This window comes from Gracilinanus agilis, chromosome 4, assembly GCF_016433145.1.
Source record: "Gracilinanus agilis isolate LMUSP501 chromosome 4, AgileGrace, whole genome shotgun sequence".
Taxonomy (NCBI): Eukaryota; Metazoa; Chordata; class Mammalia; order Didelphimorphia; family Didelphidae; genus Gracilinanus; species Gracilinanus agilis.
The window spans coordinates 151,433,230-151,456,504 of NC_058133.1; the positions used below are offsets into that span (position 1 = coordinate 151,433,230).

General features: G+C 35.5%; 1 protein-coding gene across 1 annotated transcript in view; it reads right to left on the minus strand.

The window, feature by feature from the left end:
* TBCE (tubulin folding cofactor E) overlaps nucleotides 1-23,275 on the minus strand; it is a 117,977-nt gene that overhangs the window by 11,319 nt on the left and 83,383 nt on the right. The window contains exons 7-13 of the mRNA XM_044675902.1: nucleotides 18,350-18,449; nucleotides 15,831-15,933; nucleotides 12,542-12,618; nucleotides 11,628-11,723; nucleotides 8,095-8,159; nucleotides 7,948-8,012; nucleotides 7,019-7,171 (exon numbers count right to left, since the gene is read on the minus strand). Of these exons, the coding sequence (XP_044531837.1) occupies nucleotides 7,019-7,171; nucleotides 7,948-8,012; nucleotides 8,095-8,159; nucleotides 11,628-11,723; nucleotides 12,542-12,618; nucleotides 15,831-15,933; nucleotides 18,350-18,449 (659 nt within the window). The remainder of the gene's footprint in view (nucleotides 1-7,018; nucleotides 7,172-7,947; nucleotides 8,013-8,094; nucleotides 8,160-11,627; nucleotides 11,724-12,541; nucleotides 12,619-15,830; nucleotides 15,934-18,349; nucleotides 18,450-23,275) is intronic.

Consider the following 23,275-nt stretch of genomic DNA (forward strand, 5'->3'; position numbering starts at 1 on the left):
AAGTATTGGTTCCAAGACAAAAGAGCAGTAAGGGGTAGGCAATCAGGCTCAAAGTGATTTGCCCAGGGTCAAAGAGCAAGAGAGTGTGTGAGGCCAGATTTGAATCGTGCCTTTTCAAAATTCACCTGCTCGCCATTTCTTATGGTGCCGCTGTATTCCAACAGTCATGCCTGTTTAGCCATTCCTCAATTAACAGATTTCTCCTCCATTTCCAGCTCTCTGTCACCACAAAGAGAACTGCTACAAACATTCTAGAGCATATGGGTTCCCTTCTTTCCTCCCTGATCACCCCTGGGAAACAAACCCAGTAGCAGTACTACTGGGTCAAAAAGTACATACAAGCCCCACAGCTCTTTGGGCATAACTCCAGGCTACCTTACCAATTGGAGAATGGCTCACATTCTTATAAATCTGACAAAGTTCCAAATATGAGACCTCCATCTAAGAAAATGTCCCTAAAATTTTTTCCCCTAATTTTCTGTTTTCTCTCCAATCTTGGCCATATCAGTCTTTCTTGTACAAAAACTTATTAATTTAATATATTCAAAAATATCCACTGTATATCTCACAATACTCTCTCCTATTCATTCACAAATTCTTCTAGCCATACGTCCAATAGGCAACATGTTTCACACTCTTCAAATTTGCCAATGATATCTCCCTTTATGGCTGAGCCATACATCCACACTGACCTCATGTTAGTAAATGGTACAAGATCTGAGGAAGCTGAGGCCTGGGGAAGTTAAATGACTTGCTTTAGCTCAATTAGGTAGCAAATCAATGAAATGGGATTCAAATGGCCCTCTAGCTCCAAATCTAATACATTTTCCACTGCCCCACATGAACCTCTCAATCTGAAGGTATTAAAAATGTTTAGTTTGAAGGAGATTCAGTTATATTTAGGTCCTTTGTCATAACAAAGAAAAATGCATAAACAAAGCCAATTGAGAGTGATTTCTTTTAGAAGCATTTGCTGCATCCATCTTTGTAGTCTTCCCCTCCTTTCTACTGAAAATATCACTGAGAAAGTTCATTAGAGTTTGGCAGGCTGACTACCTTTCAGTGCTATGATTTACCTGGTATAGTCATTGTGAATACTGTTCTCTTGGTTCTGCTATCTTCATTCTGATTCATTTCATATATCTTCCCATATTTTTCTGAATTCCTAATTTCCTTTATTGTAATAATTTCCATTCCATTTGTTTATAACAAATTATTCAACTATTTTCCAATAAATAAGGAACCCATTTTGTTTATATTTTTGTTACCACAAAAGTACTGCTGTGAATATTTTGTGTTATACAGAACCTTTCTTTCCTTGGCTGACCTCTTTGAAGTATACACACAGTAGGGGATCACTGGGTTAAAGAATATAGAGTTTGGTGTGTTTTTCCCATCACTCCAAATTGTTTTCTGAAATAGTAAACCAATGCTGTAGTCATTGGTGGTGAACTATTGTGCCCATCTTCCCCTAATTCCCATACTATTGAAATTTTTCCATTTTTGTCACTTTTATGCAATTACAGAGTTAATGTAATTCCTCTTAGTTTGGTAATTTGGAGCATTTTCTCAGATTGTTGAATATTTGTATTTTTTCTGAAAATTACTCAAATCCTTTGACTATTCCTTTATTGGGGATTGGCTCAAGATATTATATTTTTATGTTAATTTCTTATTAATCTTGGATCTCAAACTTTTATCACATATATTTGATGCAAAGACCTTTTATCAACTAAGTTTCTTTTCTTATTCTATCAATTCAAGCTCCACCTTCAACATGAAACCTGCGCATTTTAAAATGGCTCTGAATCCTGGGAGACTACATCTCCCAGGACTCTCTACCATAACTTCCTCAGACACATCCCACTTCCTTTGTGGGAGGTGTCTGAGAAAGTATATATAGAAGAGAGAGCACAGGTTTTGGTGCCTTTTTTGGAGAAGGGAGGAGGGTGCCTTTTCCCAGGAACAGAGGAGAGCCTTTTGCCCCAGAGAGCTTTGGTCCCAAATAACTGCTGGAGACTAACTCCTAGCTTTCCCAAACCTTTCTTTTCATAACCTAAAATAAACTCACTTTAATATCCCTATAGTCTAGCCTGATTTTGTTCTGCTCCAAAGGGCTTGGGTTAATTTCCCCACAAGGGCTGGGAGCTACCCTGGCTACCTTCCTTCCTTCCCTACCTTCTTTTCCCTTTCTCTCATCATCATCCTTCCTCCTTTTTCAAAACAAAACATTCTGGCCACCTAGATGGGACTCTGAACTGCCTGCCTGCCTGCCTACTTGCCAGCCTGCTTTCTGCCCTACTGCCTACCAGTGAGTTTAAAACACAAAGGAAGTGAGATGTGTCTGAGGAAGTTATGGTAGAGGGTCCTGGAAGATGTAGTCTCCCAGGATTGAGAGCCATTTTAAACTACACATTCCCCCCTGTGATCCTTTGGGAGACCAGTCTCCCAAAACATAAATAAATTTACAGACAAACATACATAAATACAAATAAACATAAACAAATTTACAATCACAATAAAATAAAGAAATAAAGAGTATATACATCAACACAAGGGGGAAATGGCAACAAATTTTACAACAAGAGAAAACCAAATACTTGGCTCTTTTTTTTTTTAAATCAGAGTCCCCTTTTGTTCACAAATATATATATATACATACACATACATATAAAACAAATACTTTTAAACAAAACAAATGAATTTTTAACAAGACAAATGAAATTTTTAAGCCTCCCCCAAACTTTAAATTTTTTGCATCTAGATCAGCATGCGGTCTCCACGGGCATCTCCATCTGGATCCTGGGAGACAGCAAATCTCTTTCACTAAAATAACGTAGGCTTTTCATATGAAATAAAAACACAAACCTCTTTTGATTCCCTCCTCCAATTTTTAGACCTTTTCCTTTCTTTCCCCTCCTTTTTTATATTTATGTTTATTTTCTATTTATTCAATACAGATGCAATCTACAATAGATTCCTTAATTTCCTTTTCTCTTATTCTCCTTTTAACTCTACAATCTAGTTTCTGAGCTATCATTCAACCAAAATTGCTCTCTTTTACTAGTATCTCTTCAATGTTAAATCCAATGGTCTTTTCTCAATCCTAATCCTTCTTAATCTGTCTCTAGCCCTCTAGGTCATTCTTTTCCTTGATACTCTTCTGGGTATTCTACCTTCTGACCATTCCTTCCCTGTCTCCTTTGCTGGAACGATGTCCAGTTTTCACTAACATAAGTCTCTGTCCTAAGTCTTCTTCTTTTCTCTCTCTATACTATTTCACTGAGGGATCTTATTGCTCCTATGGAGCAATAAGTATCACTTGTATACCAAAGATTCTCAAATCTATTTATCTAGCTCTAACCTCTGGCTGATCTCTTGTCTCACATCTCCAAGGCCTTTTGGACATTTCAACCTAGAAATCCCATTAATAGCTTAAATATAACATGTTTGGACATGAACTCCATCTTTTCCCCAAAAACCTCTAACTTTCCTCCTATTCCTCTTCGTTACCCAGGCTAAAAACCTAGTATTATATTCTATGCCACATATATTCTCATTTACTCTCTCTGTCCCTGTTCCTGTCTGTCTGACTGTTTGCCTATCTGTCTCTCTCCCCTTTCCTCCCCACCCTAACCCTCGATATCAAATCTCTTGATGAGACCTGTTGATTTTTCCTTCATAATATCTCTTGAATATTCTCCTCCTCTCCTCTACCACTGCTACCACCACCCTGGTAAATATTCTAATCACCTCATACTGGGACTACTGCAATAGCCTGCTGGTTGGTCTGCTTGCCCCCAGTCTCTCCCTACTATATCCCATCCTCCACTCAACTGCCAAAGTGATCTTCCTAAAGTGAAAATCTGACCATGTTACCCTCCTCCTCAATAAACAGGATCAAATATAAGACCCCCTATTTGGCATTCAGTCCTTCATAATCTAGCTCTCCTCTACCTTTTCAGTCTTCTTATACTTTATACAACACCATGACCCCCAAAATACTCTATAATTCAGTGACATTGCTCTCCTTGGTTTTCTTCATACAAGACACTCCATCTCCAGTCTGGGCATTTTCACTAGCTGTCCTCCAATGCTGTAATTCTCTCCCTCCTTATCTCTACCTTCTACTTTTCCTGGCTTCGCTGAAGTACCAGCTAAAAAGCACAAACAAGACAGATAGCAGACAGAAAGACAAACAGATAGACAGATAGATGGACAGAGTTATCTCTTCTATATTGTGGGGACTACCTACATAAAATTTTTAGGCTCTTCCTTTAACCAGAAAAGTAGTCTAAGTAGTCTAAATTTTTTTCTTTTTCTTTTATGGGTTTCTTACTGTAAAATTTGGGCTAAGTACGCATTTCTGAGTTTCTAAACCTTTTCTGTATCATCTGCTGGCTTTTACACGAACGCCTCAAAAATTCCCATTTAACCTCTTTTGCTGACCTGCAATACATTAAAACTATGATGGGGAAAGTCACAATGTAGAAAAGATAATTGTACAGATAAATTTTCTGGGTGATGATAGCAGGGGACTAGGTTGGATAGAAGACCAGTGGTCTAATGTGGGGAAGAGGATTGCTATTCCTAGGGTTCATAGACTCACATTTCTCCTTCAGGATTCCATGCTTTTTCAGTTGTTGGGGAAGGATAGCTCCTCCTCTACACAGGTTACTCACCTGAAGATTAGTTGGGCCTGGGCTGGAAGAAGGACTTCTTAGAAATAACCCAATTTTCTAGCCTGCCAAGATATTTTTGTATACTGACTGTCATCCAATTTTGCCTCATCTACAAATTTGATTAAGCATGCCATCTATATTTTTATCTAAGCCACTGATAAAAATATTAGCTATCATAAGGATAAGCAAAGATCGCATGGGCACTCCACTGGAGGCCTCTCTCCAAGCTACTTTAAAGTCATAAATGACTTCTTTTGGGGAACAATTCTATTTAGCACTCCTGACACTCTTCTTGCAAGATTATTTATACTTTCGCATTCTTCCTCTATCTATTTTTCCTTCCATTTTCTGTACTTTAAAAAAAATTTAAGGAGGTTGATAAGTACACTTAGATGGTAAACACCTGGTAAAAATAAGAATAGCAATTTTCCTCAAGAGTTTGGCCTTTGGAAAGATGCAATTACTTTGGAGCAAATTATGTGAGCAATTCTTCCCCTCTGTTTTAGGATCTCTACTTCACTTGCCTGTTATCTATACCTTGTTTCAATTGTGTATACACTGAGGCCACTGATTTGATTATCTGTTATCTTCCTGGATTTTGTATTTTCTGAATTTCTCTATTGATATTCCTACTACATTACATCTACTATCTATATGTTCTCTCTTTTTTCTACAATGCTGATTTTTCCACATTATTCCATTCATTTTTTTAAAGAATATTTTTCCATGGTTACATGATTCATTTTCCCTCCCCACTCCACTCCCTCCCCACTCCCAGAGCTGACAAGCAATTCCACTGGTTTATATATGTCTTATTACTCAAAACCTATTTCCATATTATTCATATTTGTAACTGAGTGATCTTTTAAAACCACAACCTCAAATCATATACTCATATAACCAAGTGATAAATCATATGTTTTTCTTCTGCATTTCTACTCCCATAGTTCTTTCTCTAGATGTGGATAGCATTCTTTTTCCTAAGTTCCACAGGATTGTTCTTGATCATTGCATTGCTATTAGAAGCAGAGTGTTTTACATTTGATCATCTCACAATGTTTCAGTTACTGTGTACAATGTTCTCCTGGTTCTGCTCATTTCTACAATGTTGATATTAATGCTCTCTACCTCTTCAACATATCTTTTTGTAGATATTATATTGCCACCAGTAGGATTTCCTAAAGCGGCCATTTCATTCTTCACTTTGTAACCACAGAGATCAGCACAATGCCTTGGGTAGACACTTAATCAATGTTTGTTTACTTAAACCAATTCAGTATTTTTAAAAATCTGACAAGTTTTAGAACAGATGAATTTAGGCACAGGATACCTTATAGAGGAGAACATCTACATGTCTGTACCCCTCAAAGATAATTTCATGAGAGTAGGATTCAAAAGGCCACCTTTCTAAGAAAAGTAATGATATCTTTATTACAAGTACAACTCTTAGAGGGGAGAGTAGGCCAAGTGTTTAAAATACAAATAAACAGCCTTGTAGTTTCTTTTGTACTCTTCCTCTAGAAATCAGAGGGCACATGTTATATCTTCTCCCACAACTCCTTCCATCATCAACTAACAACCTTCAAAGCAAGAATTTATGATTTATAATCCTTATATGCAATAATGATCATATCTCCCATCATAGTTATAAAGAATAGCCATCAGAGTTTAAATCCTAGATCAGTGATGGGCAATTTGAGCTTGGTGTGTCAAAATTTGCCAAAAAAAAATCAAGCATAACTCAGGTGATGTTCAAAAATAATCATAATTTCATGATATTTAGTTTAAATAACAAAAATGTATAACTGTAATATATAACTGTATTTAATAAACCAAAATAGGTAAATTAATATAGGTAGAATTGTCATCTATAGTGCACAGAGTGTCTACACTACACTACAGCAAATGTTTCACCTCAGCATGTGACCCCATACTTCTTTGTATGCAGCCACATGTGGCTGTGTGTCATCGAAATGGCTACATGTGTCAGTGCTGACACACGTGTCAAAGGTTTGCCATCACCGTCCTAGAATGGTCATTTTATCAGTTGAAGAGAAATTTTCATTTCATCCATGTCCCTAAGGTTGGACACAATTTTTTCATTTGTCCAATTCAGAAACCATTCAATTCATTAGGTATCTACTATGTATAAGCACTATTTTATTAGCTAGAGTTACAAAGATGAAATCAAAACCAGTTCCTGACCTCTAGGAGTTTACATTCTACTTAAAACATTGTTTTCTCAGTCACTTCCAAAAACCTAATAAATCAAACATAATTAATCTGTTTCAAAAGTAGTTAAATCTCTATTATATCTATAGAAATAAAATACCCACCTCACACTTATTCAATATCTTCAACTGACCAATTTTGGCAATAATTAGTTGGCGAATAGTCTGAAGATCTTTATTTCCTTCAGTCAGAGGATTATGTGTACAGGACAAGGACTGTAAACTTTTTAATTTATCTAATTCATTGATAGATGACCACTAGAATTAAAGAAGGAAAAAATGAAAATGACGATCTCAAACTGATTTTTAAACTCACACAAAACAGTACTTTCCAGTTTTAAAAGTCACATCTATTTTTATGTATTTGTAGATATATGACATATCTACAAACTAAACATCTAAATGGATATTAATTTAGCAGTTAACTGACTTCTTCTGGCTAACTCTACCTTGCCAGCATTATTTCATACTTCCTTTGCACATTCTACCTTCAGCCAAATTGCTTACTGGCTGTGCCATATACATAATAGGCTGATCTCCAGGCCTGGGGGCATGTTCTTACTTAAGCTTCCTTCAAAACTCAGTTTAAATGCCATTTTCTAAAAAATCCTTTCCCAATAATCCCCAAACTCCACCATGGTTTGTACAATTACTCACCATCTAACAAAAAGTTACTTAGTGTTTACTGTGTCTAGATTTTATTTGTGCGTATATATTGTTTCCCCCAAAAGAATGTTCTTGAGGACAGGGGCTATCTTATTTTTGTCTTTGTTGTGTTACTTCTGTCACTGCATCCCTAGTATCTAGCACAGGGCCTGGTACATGGTAGGGGATTAGTAACTGCTTGTTGAATGATTGATAATACTTAGTTTTTATTATAAAGGAGTCCCAGGAACACAAATTATTTTACTTTGACTATTTATTACTATTGCTAAAAGGAGTACAGTGTCTGTACATAATCATACAACCCACCTTGGAATGAGGAAAAAAGTCAAACAGGATGCTATATGCACATACAATGCAAACATACTCACTTGTGATATCTGATTGCCATTTATCACTAGGTACTGCAAAGAAGAAAACATTGAGGTTTTGCACCCTAAAAAAGGAGAATATGGTTAATTATATAGAAGTGGAAGAATGGCTAAAAATATAATGAAAGAATTATTATGATACTGTACCTATTCCAGCATCTGGAAAATGCAGAGTAGAAATTCTATTATCAGAAAGGATTAGTTGTTCTAAACTGAAATTGAGGAATATGAGTCTAGTTAAGATAGTGAATAATTGCACAATAAAAGGTTTTTAATCATTTTAAATTGTAAAATATCCACACTGTCTAGGCTCTGTACAGAAAAGAAGCAAAACCTCTATGCCGAATTCAACAGTTATCTAATGCTTATTAATGTATAAGGGCCTAGGGTAACGCCCCTCCAACCAGAGGGGGGCAGAAAGATAAAATGATGAATAAAACATACTGCTTGCACTCAAGAAGAATGAAATCTAGTAAGAAATAAAAAAAACAAACACAAAGGATTTTTACATAAGGTGTAATGCTAATTAGTAATATAAGAAAATTACAAAGTACTATGAGAGTCTAAAAGAGGCAGAGAGATCACTGCAGGCTTCAGCAATCAAGAAAAGATTCATAGAGGAGATAGTGTTTGAGATCCATCTTGACTAAGATTTCAGTACATAAATATGGTAAAGGAGTGGGGAAAGGAGTACATTCAAAACATTAAAAAAGCAAAGAATCAGACAGTATAATAAAGTCCATGAAAAATCAAAGTGAGAATATGGTAAATTAAACAAATTAATTTATCTTACAGGAATCCATTTACTTTATTTATTTATTTTTTAAACCCTTACCTTCCATCTTGGAGTCAATACTGTGTATTGGCTCCAAGGCAGAAGAGTGGTAAGGGTAGGCAATGGGGGTCAAGTGACTTGCCCAAGGTCACACAGCTGGGAAGTGTCTGAGGCCAGATCTGAACCTAGGACCTCCCGTCTCTAGGCCTGACTCTCATTCCACTGAGCTACCCAGCTGCCCCCAATTTACTTTATTTTTAAAAATTAAACTGGTAAGAGATAAAAAGAATAGGCTAACATGAAGGCAAGAAATAGAAGATTAAAATTGGAAAGACAGGTGGCCATCATGGAGGATACTGAATGCCAGACTAAAAAGTCTGGACTTTAATTGGAAGAAGGAACTTCAAAGTCATGTGAGCAGGTATCTAGTAAACTGGGACTTTGGGGCTCAATGGATAAAATGCCATGCTTGGAGTTAAGAATATTTGAATTCAAATCCTATCTCAGGAACTTACTAGCTATGTTACATTGAGCAAGTCACTTGACCCCTATCAGCCTCAGTTTCCTCATCTGTAAAAAATGAAGGGATTGGACTTGGTGGCTTCTAAGGTCCTTTCTAGCTATAAATCTATAATCCTAGCTGCCTATCATACGCTAAGCAAAAATAATTCATTGATCAACTTGATTTTTCCTGTACAGAGAGTCTGGCCAAACTCTTTGTTGTCCTTCTGGATCTCACTTAGGGGATTCTGAAATGTTTTGCTGTTTGGTATAATCAGCACCAGGTCATCCACAAACAAAAACCTCTAGAAGACCACAGCATCAATCAATCAATTCAACAAGTATTTATTAAGTGCTATGTACTATACTTCTCTACTGTTAAGCTAAGCACTGGGGATATAAAGAAGGGGGAAAGAAGTGAGAAGTTAAGGGGAAATATTGTGAGGATCAAATGAGATATTTGTAAAAAGAACTTACAAAGTGTCTGGAATAGAGAAAGTACAATAAATGCTTATTCCCTTCCCTTCCCTGCTCCCATCATAGGAGCTAAGGAGATAACTAAGGTCAGGGAGATGACAATAATGAAGATCTGGCAAAAGAGACAGTAGAGGTCACAAAAGTAGGAAGAGAACCAAGAGAAGAGAGAGAAAACAATAAGATAAAGCAAGCAACAGTGTCAAAAGTTGCAATGACATCAAAAAGAAAATGGACTGAGAATAGGCAATCATATGGAGCATTTAAGAGATCATTGGTAAATTTGGAGGAAGCGGTTTCAACTGAATGATGAGGTTACAAGTCAGCTTACAGTGATCTGAGAAGTGAATGATAAGAGGAAATGTGAGGGTACCGAGGATAGACAATCTTCCCAAGGAGTATGGCAGCCATGAAGGAAAAGAGAAATATAGGGCAATAGTTATCAGGGATGGTATAATGAAGTGAAGGTTGAGTATGGAAGAGACATGGGGAAATTATTAGGAGGTGGCAGGGAAGAAGAAGTCAGGAGAAAAGGAAATATTGAAAATTAAAGAGAGTATATAGTAATGATGGTAGGGGAAATCTGCTGAAAAAAAAACAGGAAAGGATGGGATCAAGGGTACACATAGTGGGGCAGGTCTTACCACATCTTCATCAGAGACTGGGAATTGAGAAGGAAGAGATAGTGAGGGATGATGTCAGAAGGATATCAGCAGAAAAGAGAGAAATGACTTCAATTTTTTGGTGAAATAGGAGGCAAAGTGCTCACCTGAGAAAATGGGGGATGGAGTACTATGGTAGGCTAGAGAGGCTTGGATGAAATGAGTGATCATGGGGAAGGAAGTAATTAAGCAATAGACCTAGAGTTAAAAAGAAGTACGGGTTTAGTAGGAATAAAAAAAGAGCTAGTAAAAAGATAGGCAGTTATAGTCAAAGAAAAGAATTTAGGGCCTGGAGATTTTGGAGGCAGAATGGTTCCAAGTGATGATGATGTCCACAATGAGGCTGTGTTGGTAAGAAACTAAAATCTAATGCAAATGAAATATAATGGAGTTAAGGACCTGCCAGACCTGGGAATAGATTATAGGTCATCAATGTAGATATTTAAATCACTCAAGCTGACAAGAAGATATAAGATGAAAAGAATATGAGGGAAACGGAAAAACTAGATGGTAAATGATAGCAATGCAACACTGTCCAGAATCAGCAGCAGCTGGCAAAGAGTATCAAGAGACATGCTCATGCTTATATGTCTTGCCAAGTCATATAGTGGGTCACTACTATGAGATAGAAAAGTTTTCAGGTCACCACACTAATGTAAAGGAAAACAACGCTGAAAGACTTCAAAACTCTGATCAATGAAGTGGACAATCCTGATTTCTAAAGCATACCTCCTGCTTGTTAGCAACATCATGATGATAAAAGATATAAAATTAGGCATACATTTCCAGATGTGTTCACTGGGTTGTTATGACATTTGTTACAGTGGGGGAAGAGATTTGCACTGCGTCACTTGAAAATGATAGTGATTTTTTTAAAGCATCAATTAAAAAATCTTATCTGGAAAAATATATAGTTTTCTAAACTATACAATGGATATCTTTCCTTTGATTGAAGTTTTGTTTATTTCTCATTTATACTAACAATTCAATTCTGTGAATTACCTTGCATATATAAATAAGACACATGAATTTTCTTTCTATATATTCTACCAAAAGAGATTATTATAAAATCAATTCAAATAAAAATTTACAAGAAAGAAAGAAAAGAAAATTTCAATTTAAAAGGTTTTCATACATTATGGCAGTCTCTGAAAAACCCTCCATGAAAATTTCCTGAACTATCAAAATGTTCATTTATGCTGTTGCTTATCAAGTTCAGGATAACAAAAAAAAAAAAAAAGCTTTAATATTAAATGAAATAAAATTACCTGGGTAGATATGCTATTAGAAATAACTGATTTCCATCAATTAAATGGTTATTAGAAAGGTCTAATAACTTGAGAGTCTGCAGAATATCAGTAGGTCTGTATAAAAAATAAAAAATAGAAATGAATTATATTTAAGAGCTTTTCAAAGGTATTTTAAGAAAACATTTATATATTCCAATTTACTATAAATGTAAATAGTTTTGCGAGAAGCCATATCATATACCTTAAAAATATCATCAATTTATAATTTTGGTCATTCAGATTTTGTAGTAGTTTGGTCTAATCTGAAGTTTCCCTTTGTAGGGAAACTTCCCTTTGTAAGAAGAAAGATCTGAGAACAAATGAATGATAAAAACAACAGGAACAATAAAGGAGCTACTAGTAGAGGAGAGTATGTATTTAACCTAATTTTAAAAAATGCACTTTTTAAGGACTTTAGAACATTAACTCTTTTATGCAAATGCATCTTAATCGATTAACAATGTATTAAAGCAAATATGGAAGAAATTCTACCTAGTTTCTTCATAAGATTATCAATTTTTAATTTTTTTAGTTATATGCAAACAAAAATTTTTAACATTCATTTTTTAAAGCTGAGATCCAAATTCTCTCCCTCCCTCTCTCCTCCTCAAGAAGGCAAGCAAATTAAATGTTTTAAAAGTAATGATTTTGACATTTTCAGAGAAGGCTCTTTGGCCAAAGGCAAGATACCTTTCCTATCTTGGTAGCTAAGAGGGCTACTTCCTCCTCACCCAGGAGACTTATCCCCTCTCTTACATCATCATCATACTTCCTGTTTGCCATGAGGAATCATGGGAAATGTAGTTTCAAAGTCCCCACGTGTCCATAGGAAATATATAACATACTTTTAAATAGCATCTTCCCAATTCCAAATATACAGCAACCATACCTACCTTTCTGAAATTGTAATATTATTAGATGCAAGATGCAACTCTTCTAGAACTGGCCATCCTTGAGCACACCACAGAACCTATTGGGAAAGTGTGATTCAGTATAAAGAGTTGTTTCCCTATCCATTTATTTTAACATATGTAAGGTGAGATATGTTAAATATATAAGCTATATTTCTATTTCCAATGCTTTTTTCCTTCTACCACCACATAAACTCAATTTAGTTATTGTTTTAGAAAGCATCTGTAGGATAAATGACACCTCCAATTTAATTATATGCTATGTGGGAAATGAGAACTACTGGGAAGATAACATTAAAATACCAAAAGGGTATGTTTTAATGATATATATACTCTATTACACACACACATTCACCCAGAAACACTCAACACTAGTATTAATGGACCATTAACTTTGTTGATATTTCTGTGAGGGATAGGTGTACCTAAGTATTATGGACCATTAAGGCATATCCTAATGTGGATTAATACTATTAGAAAGGTTAATTGAAGCAATAGATTAAATATATTGTTATTTGATTCACTGCAACACCACTAAAAACACATGGTAAGGGGGCAGCTGGGTAGTTCAGTGGATTGAGAATCAGGCCTAGAGATGGGAGGTCCTAGGTTCAAATCTGGCCTCAGACCCGTACTAGCTGTGTGACCCTGGGCAAGTCACTTGACTCCCATTGCCCAACCTTACCACTCTTCCACCTAAGAGCCAATACACAGAAGTTAAGGGTTTAAAAAAAAACACATGGTAAGGACTAACAGGAAATTAATCATTTCTCAACTATGTGTTTGTTTAGCTCACCTGTCATAATAATAATACCTAGGTATACCTATCCCTCACAGAAATACCAACAAAGTCAATTCTTTCACTTCTTAGGTTCCACAGTCAAATGATTTGTTCTGATACTTCACTTTTTATTAATAAACCTAAACCAAGGGACAAGCTAAGTTATAATGGCATTTTTATAAGGGGGGGGAAAAAAGCTAGGTCAGTGATGGGCAACCTTTTGATCTTGGTGTGTCAAAATTCACCAAAAAACCGAGCATAATTCAGGTGGTGTGTCACTTCAAGGAAAAAAACCCATAATTTTGCGATAGTTATAGTTTAAATAACAAAAATGTATAATTGTAATATATAACTGCATTTAATAAACCAAAATAAGTAAATTAATATAGGTAGAATTGCCATCTATTGTGCACAGAGTGTCTACACTACACATCAAATGTTTCATCCTAAGCATGTGGCCCCATACTTCTCTGTACACAGCCACATGTTATCAAAAATGGCTACGCGTGTCATAGGTTTGCCATTACCAAGCTAGGTCTATGGTAATAAATCAAAATCTGGCTTGGCTTTCATTATTTCCCCCCCATCAAAACATTCCTCTTCCAAACACTATTTCTACTTAAGGTCCTGATATTTTTCCAAGTTCACAGGTTGGCAATCTCAAAGTCATCTTTGACTATTCTCATTTTGCTTCACCTCCATAGAGAATCAGTTTCTAAGTACTATCAATTCTACCTTTCCAAGATCTCTTACAAAGATCTCTCCCCATTTTTCCACTTAACCAGTCATTATTTAAGTACAGGCACTCATCACCTCTCATTTGAGATTACAGCAAGAACCTAATTGTTAAACTTTCTTCTACTATCTCTCCTCTCCAATCCATCCTCCATAGAGTTCTAAATTAATCTTCCCAAGGCATTGGTCTAAACATGTCACTTCCAGCCTTAAAAATGTTCAGTAGCTTCCTACTGCCTCTAAGAAACACAAACACAAATAACTCTAGTATTTAAAGTCTATTTCAATATAAAAGTCCACTACAACCTGGATCCCACCTACCTTTCTAGTCTTATGTTATTTTACTCCTCTTCATACACAGCTTAATCAAACTAGACTCCCAGTTATAAACATTCCAATCTCAACACACCATTTTCCACCTCCATGTTTTTGCAGAAGCTGTCCTCTCTCATCCCTAGAATGCAGTCCCCTCCTCAACTCAGCTTCTTAGAATTCCTAATTTCCTTCAAGGCATAAAGCTCAAACCTTCTCTATGAAACGTTTCTTGAGTACTCCCTCAGCTCCAGTTCTTTGAATCCACATTTCTATGCATCAACCTCCCCCAATTGCAGCAAATAGAAGTTCCTTGAGGATAGGGACTGTTTTGATTTTTATCTTGATATTCCCAGATTACCAACTGGCTTGCAAACAGAAGGTAGTTAATAAAAGTTTTTTTAATTGAATTCAACTTGAAATAAAATTTTCTGGGAGGTCTGAAGAGCCAAAAAAATTGCATTGAGAAAAGTATATTAGTGTAAAACTGATTCCATGGGATAAACCTACTATTTACCTTTCAAGTTCAGCTACACATTGCAACCAACTAAATGTAGTACACTTGACCTTTAAATAGTGGGAATTCTATGCCATGCTGCCTACTCAGCTCCTGCACTAAAATAAAGTTGCTGACAACATTTCAACTAACTTCAGACTCAACAAAAAATGAGAAAAAGGGGTTGGGGAGGGGCACAGAAAAGGAGTTATCAGTTTTTTAATGTAATATTCTATTTAACCACCAAAACCTTTAATCACTTTTAAATGCCAAAAGATTTAAATAACTTCTCTAAATGGTACATGAATAACGATATATTTCTATAACCAGTGGTCTAAAATTCACTTACAAAAGGGATCTGGCAAGAGCGTTTTCTTTGGCATCCCTTTAAAAGACTACAGGATCATAGATCTTGAAGGACCCTCAGAGATAACTGAGTTGAATCCTCTTATTTTCTTTTCTAAATAACTCTTACCTTCCTTCCTAGAGTCAAAGATTCTAATCCAGAAAAGCAAGAAGGGCTAAGCAACTTGGGTAAAGTGATTTGCCCAGGACCACACAGCAAGAGCTTATATGAGGCCAAATTTGAACCAGGACCTCCCAACTCTAAGCCTGGTACTCTATCTACTGTGCTGCCTAGCTATCCCTAATCCTCTTATTTTTAAAGAAACTGGAATCCAGGAAAGGTTAAGTGACTTGTCCAGTGCCTCACAGATAATATCAGAGGCCAAATTTGAACTCAAGTCTTCTGACTTTAAAACCAGTGCCCTTTCTGAAAATTATGCCATACCACTTTCCATTCTTGTGACTGAATGGGACAAGATGAAAACATGTATGCTTAAGTAACTCATATGTATCACATTTATGTTTAAGTAACTTTTTAAAATCAAGAAACATGCAATTCCAAACTGCCACCAACAAATGACACATACTTTAAAGCAAATTACCTCAGTCCATGTTATTCCTGTTCGATTAAGCACTAAAATCTTCAGTGCAGAAAATGTATAGGATGGAGATGGTGAATCACTGGGAAATTTTAATTTATTTTCACTGTGTAGAAAAAGAATAAAGCAGTACATTAATTTCAATTAAATATGACCAAATAAGTCATTCAATTAAATTGCCAGTTTGTAAAAGAATACTAGGGCTTTGGATTGTCTTGTGTACAAATGAATTTCTTTTTTTAAAGAACTTCTAGGACCATAGAGTATTATGCCTTGAAAATTCTGTTTTCTGGGGGGCAGCTGGGTGGCTCACTGGATTAAGAACCAGGCCTAGAGACAGGAGATCCTATGTTCAAATCTGGCCTGAGACACTTCAAGCTGTGTGACCCTGGACAAGTCACTTAACCCCCATTGCCTAGCCCTTACTGCTCTTCTGACTTAGAACCAATACACAGTTTTGATTCTAAGATGGAAGGAAAGGGTTTTTTTAAAAAGAATTCTGTTTTCAGAATTGAACTTGATGGTATCTTAAAACCAGAAACTTCTGAGATCTGGCCAACTGTTTTAATGTGTTCATTTTATGATTCAAAAGATAAAATTTCTTTAAGGTCAAATAAATTTACTCAATTTTAAAGAAATAATTTCCCCAGTAAGTTTTAAAATAAAGTTTCTAGTTCCTCTACTCACGAGGACACCAATAGCAAAAAAGCAGTGAACATTGCTTTAGCTTAATTGCATTCTGATTCTGTTTCTTTGCCTTTGTCACTGAAAATAAAGATATCTGAGAAGTTCCTATCCTTTTTAGTTATTTTATGAACAGTTTCTTATTATTTATTCTACCTGAACAAAGCTACTAAGTTGAGAGGCAACTAATACAATGAACAGAAGAGTTAGAACCCATAAAGATATGGTTAGGCTACACAGCTGGGTTCAATCTAATAAAATGAAATAAAATGGAGAGAAACATAAAAATCTAACAACTCAGTTTAAAAAATCAACCTCACAAATCTGAGGAATCATCAGGAAATGATTTATAAACTATATAAATCAAAAAAATAATAAGGTAATCAAAAAATTAACTTTTTTAGGCTATGTTAAGAGAAGAATATTATCCAGAGAAAAGGAAGTTAAAATACTCATGTACTCTGCCCAGGTCAGAACATGTCTGGTGTATTTGGCTCAGTTCTGCTGGCCATGTTTTAGGAAAGGGCACTGATAAGCTACACTGTGTTAAGAAAAAGGTGATCAGAACAACAAAGGGACTCAAAATAATGCCAAATAAGAGCTTGTGGAACCATTTAACCTAGGAAAGATTTAGAGGGACATGCTAGCCATCTTCCAATACTTTAAGTGCTATCATGTGTAAGAATGATTAGACTTGTTCTGCTTAGCCTCAAAGACAAAATGGTAGAGATACTTTTGCAATATAACATAAAATGATGCAAGACTTTTAGCTTCCATAAGGAAAAATTTGCTATCTAGTGCAACAGGCTGCCCCTGAGAGGTAAGGAGTTATCCCTTAGTAGATATCTTCAAGTAAAGGATGATCCCGTGTTAAGTATGTTTTACAGGGGATTCATAAACAACTATGGTTGTATTAGATAGTATCTGAGGTCTCTTTTAGCTCTTAAGATTTTATGATTCTGAAGAGACACTTAGAAAGAACTACCCTTGGAAAAACATGGCCCATGTATCCAAAGAGGGGAAATTGTGGGTCAAATTACATCCATAATTGATCCCACCCATCTCTTACTTTGGAATACAACTAATTCATGTCTATTGCTGAATTATACCTGAACAGGACAGGTGTGACTCACCTGTATATGCAAGTTGGTTCAGGTTTGAAAGGGGAAGCCTGGTTGAGGCACTTGGAAAATTTGGTTCTGCAGGTTAAAACTAACCAAACACTCTGGCTGGACTGTACAAATGATTTTAATAAAATAAATTAAGAGTAGTTTAGTAAAAATCTATTTTCAGGCTGCATTAAACAGAGATCCACAATGAAACATTCTTATTACTAAAGGACTCTAAACAACTACATTTGAAAAGGTTTTTCTAACATAGGTCCCAAAGTATTTTGCTGACATATCATATGTTAAACCTATAATAAGCACCAAAATTCAATTAATTAATTGTTTAATTAATTTAATCAGCCCACAATTTAAGAGAAAATTGTGACAAACCCGCTTCCTTTTCCATTTAATAATAAACTAAAAGACACAGCTCCAAGTACAAAGAAATTTAAAACCATAAAATTACTTTTTTATTAATAGATCCATAAATTATTAGTGATCCCAGGTGTATAGTTATCTGCAAGTCTATAATAAGAAATGTTCTTATAAATTATAGCTTCTATTAAAAAATAAAACAAAGAAATAATGCTACTAAAATTTTTTTAGGTTTTCAATCTATAGGAATCAACCTAATTACCATTATGAGGCACTATGAGATATTATGTGTCTAATGGGTACAGATTAGGATTTATACAAAATGTTAACTAAAAGGAAACAAAAGATTCATACCTGAGATTAAGAACTTTTAAGTATTTGAGCTGATCAGCAATGAGGGTCACTTCATCCCATTCTGACAACAGGTTTTTTGATAAATCTATCCTTTTGATATCTGAGAGCAGATGTTAAGAAATATTCACTTCTATTAATAAGAAGGAAGGTCCTATATACATCAAAATATTTATAGCAGCACTTTTTTTTGATAGCAAAGAACTAGAAACAAAGTAATATCCATGGATTTGGGAAGGATTAAACAAATTTTGGAACATTAATGTAATAGAATATTACTATGCTGTAAAAAAAAAAAGATGAATACAAAGAAAAATAAAAAGGCATGAACTGATGCAGAGTGAAGTAAACAGAACCAAGAAACCAATATCCACAATGACTACAGGCATCTGAATGGAAAGGACAAGGGCAATTAGGTAGTTCAGTGGAGAGATAAGGCTGGAGATGAGCGGTCCTAAATTCAAATCTGGTCTTAGACACTTCCTAGCTATGTGACCCCAACAAGTCACAACCCTAATTACTTGATCTTTACCTCTTCTGCCTAGGAACCAATACTAATATTGATTGTAAGACAGAAGACAAGGGTTATTTTTTTTAATGGGAAGGAAAACAATCATAGAATAACAAAAAATGTTAAAAAATGACAAGCAAACTTGGCCCCAACGAAGAGAAATGAGAAGACATTTCTCCAACTTTTTGTTTTTAAAAACAAAATTCTTACTTTCTGTCTTAGAATCAATACTAAGCACTGATTTCAAGGCAGAAGAGCAGTAAGGGTTAAGCAACTGGAGCTAAGGGATTTGCCCCAGGTCATATAAGCTAGGAAGTATCTGTGGCCAGATTTAAACCCAGAACCTCCCATCTCCAGGTTTGGAGCCCTATACATTGGGGTACCTAGCTTCCCTTTCCTCCTGCTCTTTTGCAAAGGTAGGAGTCCATAGATATAAATCATTACCTAAATTTTCATAATATAGTGATCAGTTTGGCTGATTTTTTTTTCTCTTCTTTGGGGCAGCCGGTTGCTAAAATTAACAACATCCTTGATGCTTTTTATTTATAGCAATGTCAAATGGAAGGAAGGCACTATAACATTAAAATATATATATACATATATGTCTATTCAGATACTAACAGTGATGCACTAGATACAGTGAAGAGAAATTAGGAATATTGGGAGGAATACTAACTACCAAATTTTGCAAGTCTTATGTGTCTTTTTGAATTTGTTATGAACAGAATTATCTCAAGACAGATTTTTCTTAATTATAAAATAATTTATTAATTGATTGGCCAAGACATCCTAATTCTGGTCAAATAACTCTCTTAGCCATCATAAGACAAATGGAAACTTCTGGCACAGATGCATCTATATAGTTTTGGAAGCCCATTATTCAACCCCCTCACTTGAACATCTCAAGACATCTTTCATTGGTGGTAGCTAATTGAGAGATGGTCTGCACTTCCCCAAACTAATAGGTGGACAGTCACTTCCACAGGAAAAGAATCTTAGTCTATTTCATATATTAACCAAATTCTGCTAAAAAGAAAGACATTTTTGGGGATACCCAAGAACAAAGATAAAGCAAAAGGCAACAGATTAGATGACCCAGATCCCAGCCAGAGGAATACATGATAAGTCTCTCTAATATATAGAAATTAATATAGTATATGAAAAATAAATTCTCACAGAACTAAGTTCTTTTGTCTCTAGAAGCATTCAAATAAAGCTCAGAATAATAGGACTCTTTCTCTTAAAGATGTTAGACACTGTAGTAAGGCATGCTATAATAAATTCTGACAAGTTTCAAGTATCACTGTGTCTAGAATAGTCAGAGAAGAAGGCAAATCAATTCTATATAAAAAGCATTTATTACACATTTACAAAGTCCTGGATAAAGACAAAAATGAGACAGTGAGGGAGTACAACATGCATACAGATAAGTAAATATGAGATCTACACATTAAAAAAAATTGAAAGAGGACATATATGTGATCTTCAAACATGGTGCACTGGAAAAAAACACTAGCTCTGGCCTCAGAGGATCTGATTTCAAATCCTACCTCTGGCATCTATCAGAGACATCTAACAACTCTGTGGCCTTGATCAAATCACTTAAACTTCCTGAACCATAAGTGAGCATAAAATTCCAGGCTATAAACTGTATTAGACAAAATCCAAAGACCAACAAGATCTCAATCTAGCTATCTTACCCAGGATTATGGGAGGAGACTAGGCCACAAAGACTGGGACCACAAGGTCATCCACCACCCTATCACAAGAAGACAAATTATGCCCTAGTGTCTCAAACTTAGTCTGCAGGGGAAAAGAGAACTAAGAAACTATTTTCAGTTATACTTGCTGGCTTCTCTATTCCAGAATTAGGACTGAGAGCTCAGAATGGCTTCTTGAAGCTCTCTACCTAAATCCAACATGGAAAGTCAAGAGTAACAATAATTTACAAAATTATAGAAAAAAAGTCTTGAAAGAAACAATAAGGAGGGGAAACCTTTACCTAGCAGAGAGAATGAAGACATAAGCAAATAGAAGAAAATTCCCAATAAATGAAGAAATATTAAATGTTAAAAGACTCCCAAGACAAAAGTTTCAGAAGAAAATAATTTCACAATAATTATTACTAGGAGAAGCAAATTATAAAGATGGATTAGCCACAAGGTTAGCATAAATAGAAAGAATTGAAGAAAGAGTTGAAATAAGAAATAAAGAATAAAATTAGAATTCTTAAGGAAAAACTTGAAAGAAGAATAAAAGCTGTAAAAAATTTATCCAACTGATAGACACCCAGAAATACTGATTAAAGCAAACCAAACTCAGGAGTTGAATGATACAAGAAATATTAGAAAAAACTGAAAACTGAAAAATTAGACCACGTGAAGATATTTACAAAAATAATTGAAATGGAAAAAAATGCTCCAAATCACTAGAGTAGAGAAATGTAAATTAAAATAATTCTGAAAATGTATGTTGAAAATTGTTATATTATGTAATTGAGAAAATAAAGTATCTTTTAAAAAATAAAAACCCCTGAAAAAAAGTTATTTATCTTTCAGAATTGATTGTCTTTGCAATATTGTTATTACTGTGTAAAAAAATGGTTCTGTTTACTTCAATTTGAATCAGTTCATAAAAGTTTTCCCAAGTTTCTCTGAAACCATCCATTTCATTTCTTACAGCACAATATTCTATCACATTCATAAATAGTAACTTGTTCAGCCATTCCCTTTAGATGGGTATCCCCTAGGTTTTCAATTCTTTGGTACCAGTGAAAGAAATACAATAAACATTTATTATGAAAAATAAAATAAAATAGTTCTGAGGTCCTACTGCATATCCATCAAATTGGTAAACTATAAAAAGGGAAATGACAGCTGTGTGACCCTGGGCAAGTCACTTGACCCCCATTGCCCACCCTTACCACTCTTCCACCTATGAGAAAATACACCAAAGTACAAGGGTTTAAAAAAAAGAAAAAAAAAGGGAAATGACAAATGTTAGAGGGACTATGGCGAAAATAGACATGTGAATGCACCGCTAGTTGTTATCAAGAAGTAAATAAGGTAATCTGAGTGGGTCTCAAATGCAATTTGGGTGTGAGGAAAGATAATGGGGTATAGGGAGATTGTAAGGTGATTGGAGGAGGAAAGAAGGTAGGGGAAGGTATGTAGGAGATAAAGGAAATGGGGTATGTAGGAGAGGGCAGCTCAAACAGGTTTATTCCCAGAGGCTTGAGACAGAGAATACAGGGAGGAAAACAGGGCCAGTAAGAAATGTTTAGGTTTTGGCTGGAGGGTTTCTCTTGTTAGTTTCTAAAGTCTCTTGAGGGAGGAGTCGAGAGGGCCCCTCCCTGCCAGTTAAACTGATGGCTGGAGGAAGTGTTGCGGTAGCTACTTCCTGCCAAGATGGATGCCCCCAGCTCCCCTCAAGGAAATAGAAGAAAAATGATTCCTTCCCCTTGAGCCCTTGTCTTAATTTTTGACTCAATGATTCACCAGAGGGTTTGAATAGGTAACATGGGGATTTACTAATACCAGGGTCAGTCAGAAGGGGAGAAGGGTTTAGGGTTTTCTAACTGCTGCTAGGGAGAGGGGTGATGGTGGGGGATGGGTCACGGAGAGGTTTAGACTGAGAGATCTTGCTCTCCCAGTGGGGAGATTTGACTGCCTTTTAAGTAAAGTCCTTATTCTAGGTAACTTAATTGAGGATACTCTAATTATCTAAAGAAACTAAAACCCACAATGTTCAATCACCAAGCCCTCCCTTCCACCCAGGACCCACAGGAAATTCAGGGGAAGGGGAGGGATATGGATGGAGAGATCAGGGAGAGGTCCAGAGAAATGAGATAGGTTTAAATCTCCCCAAGACAAGATAAGCACAGGCCAAGGCCGAAGCAAAGCCAAGCCGAAAGGCCAAAGCAAAAGTGTCCAGCCACAGAGAAAGCCAGAAGGCAAAAACCTCATCAGTTTGGAACTTCACCTCTATTTATAGCTTTAAGTTCTAACTGACTTTCTGAAGATTCTAAGACTTCTAACTGACTTTTTGTGACCGTTAGAAATTACAGAAGCAAAAGGTTTCTATTAGCCACCTTGCATTATATGGTAGAGATGTAAACTGGCCTAGTCATGTTGGAAATCAATTTGGTAATAGGCCAAAAAAGTTAATAAATTGTACATACCAATTTAATCCAGCAGTAACACTTTTAGGTCAATGTCACAAAGAGATCAAAGAAAAAGGAAAAAGACATATTTAGTAGTGGCAAAGTGGAAACTAATAGGATAATTCAACTACTAGGGATTAGACAAACAATTTATAAGTATAATGGAAAACTATTATGCTGTATTAAAAATATTTATGAGATGATTTCAGAAAAACCTAAGGAAGATATATAAACTTATCAAGAATAAAGTAAGAAC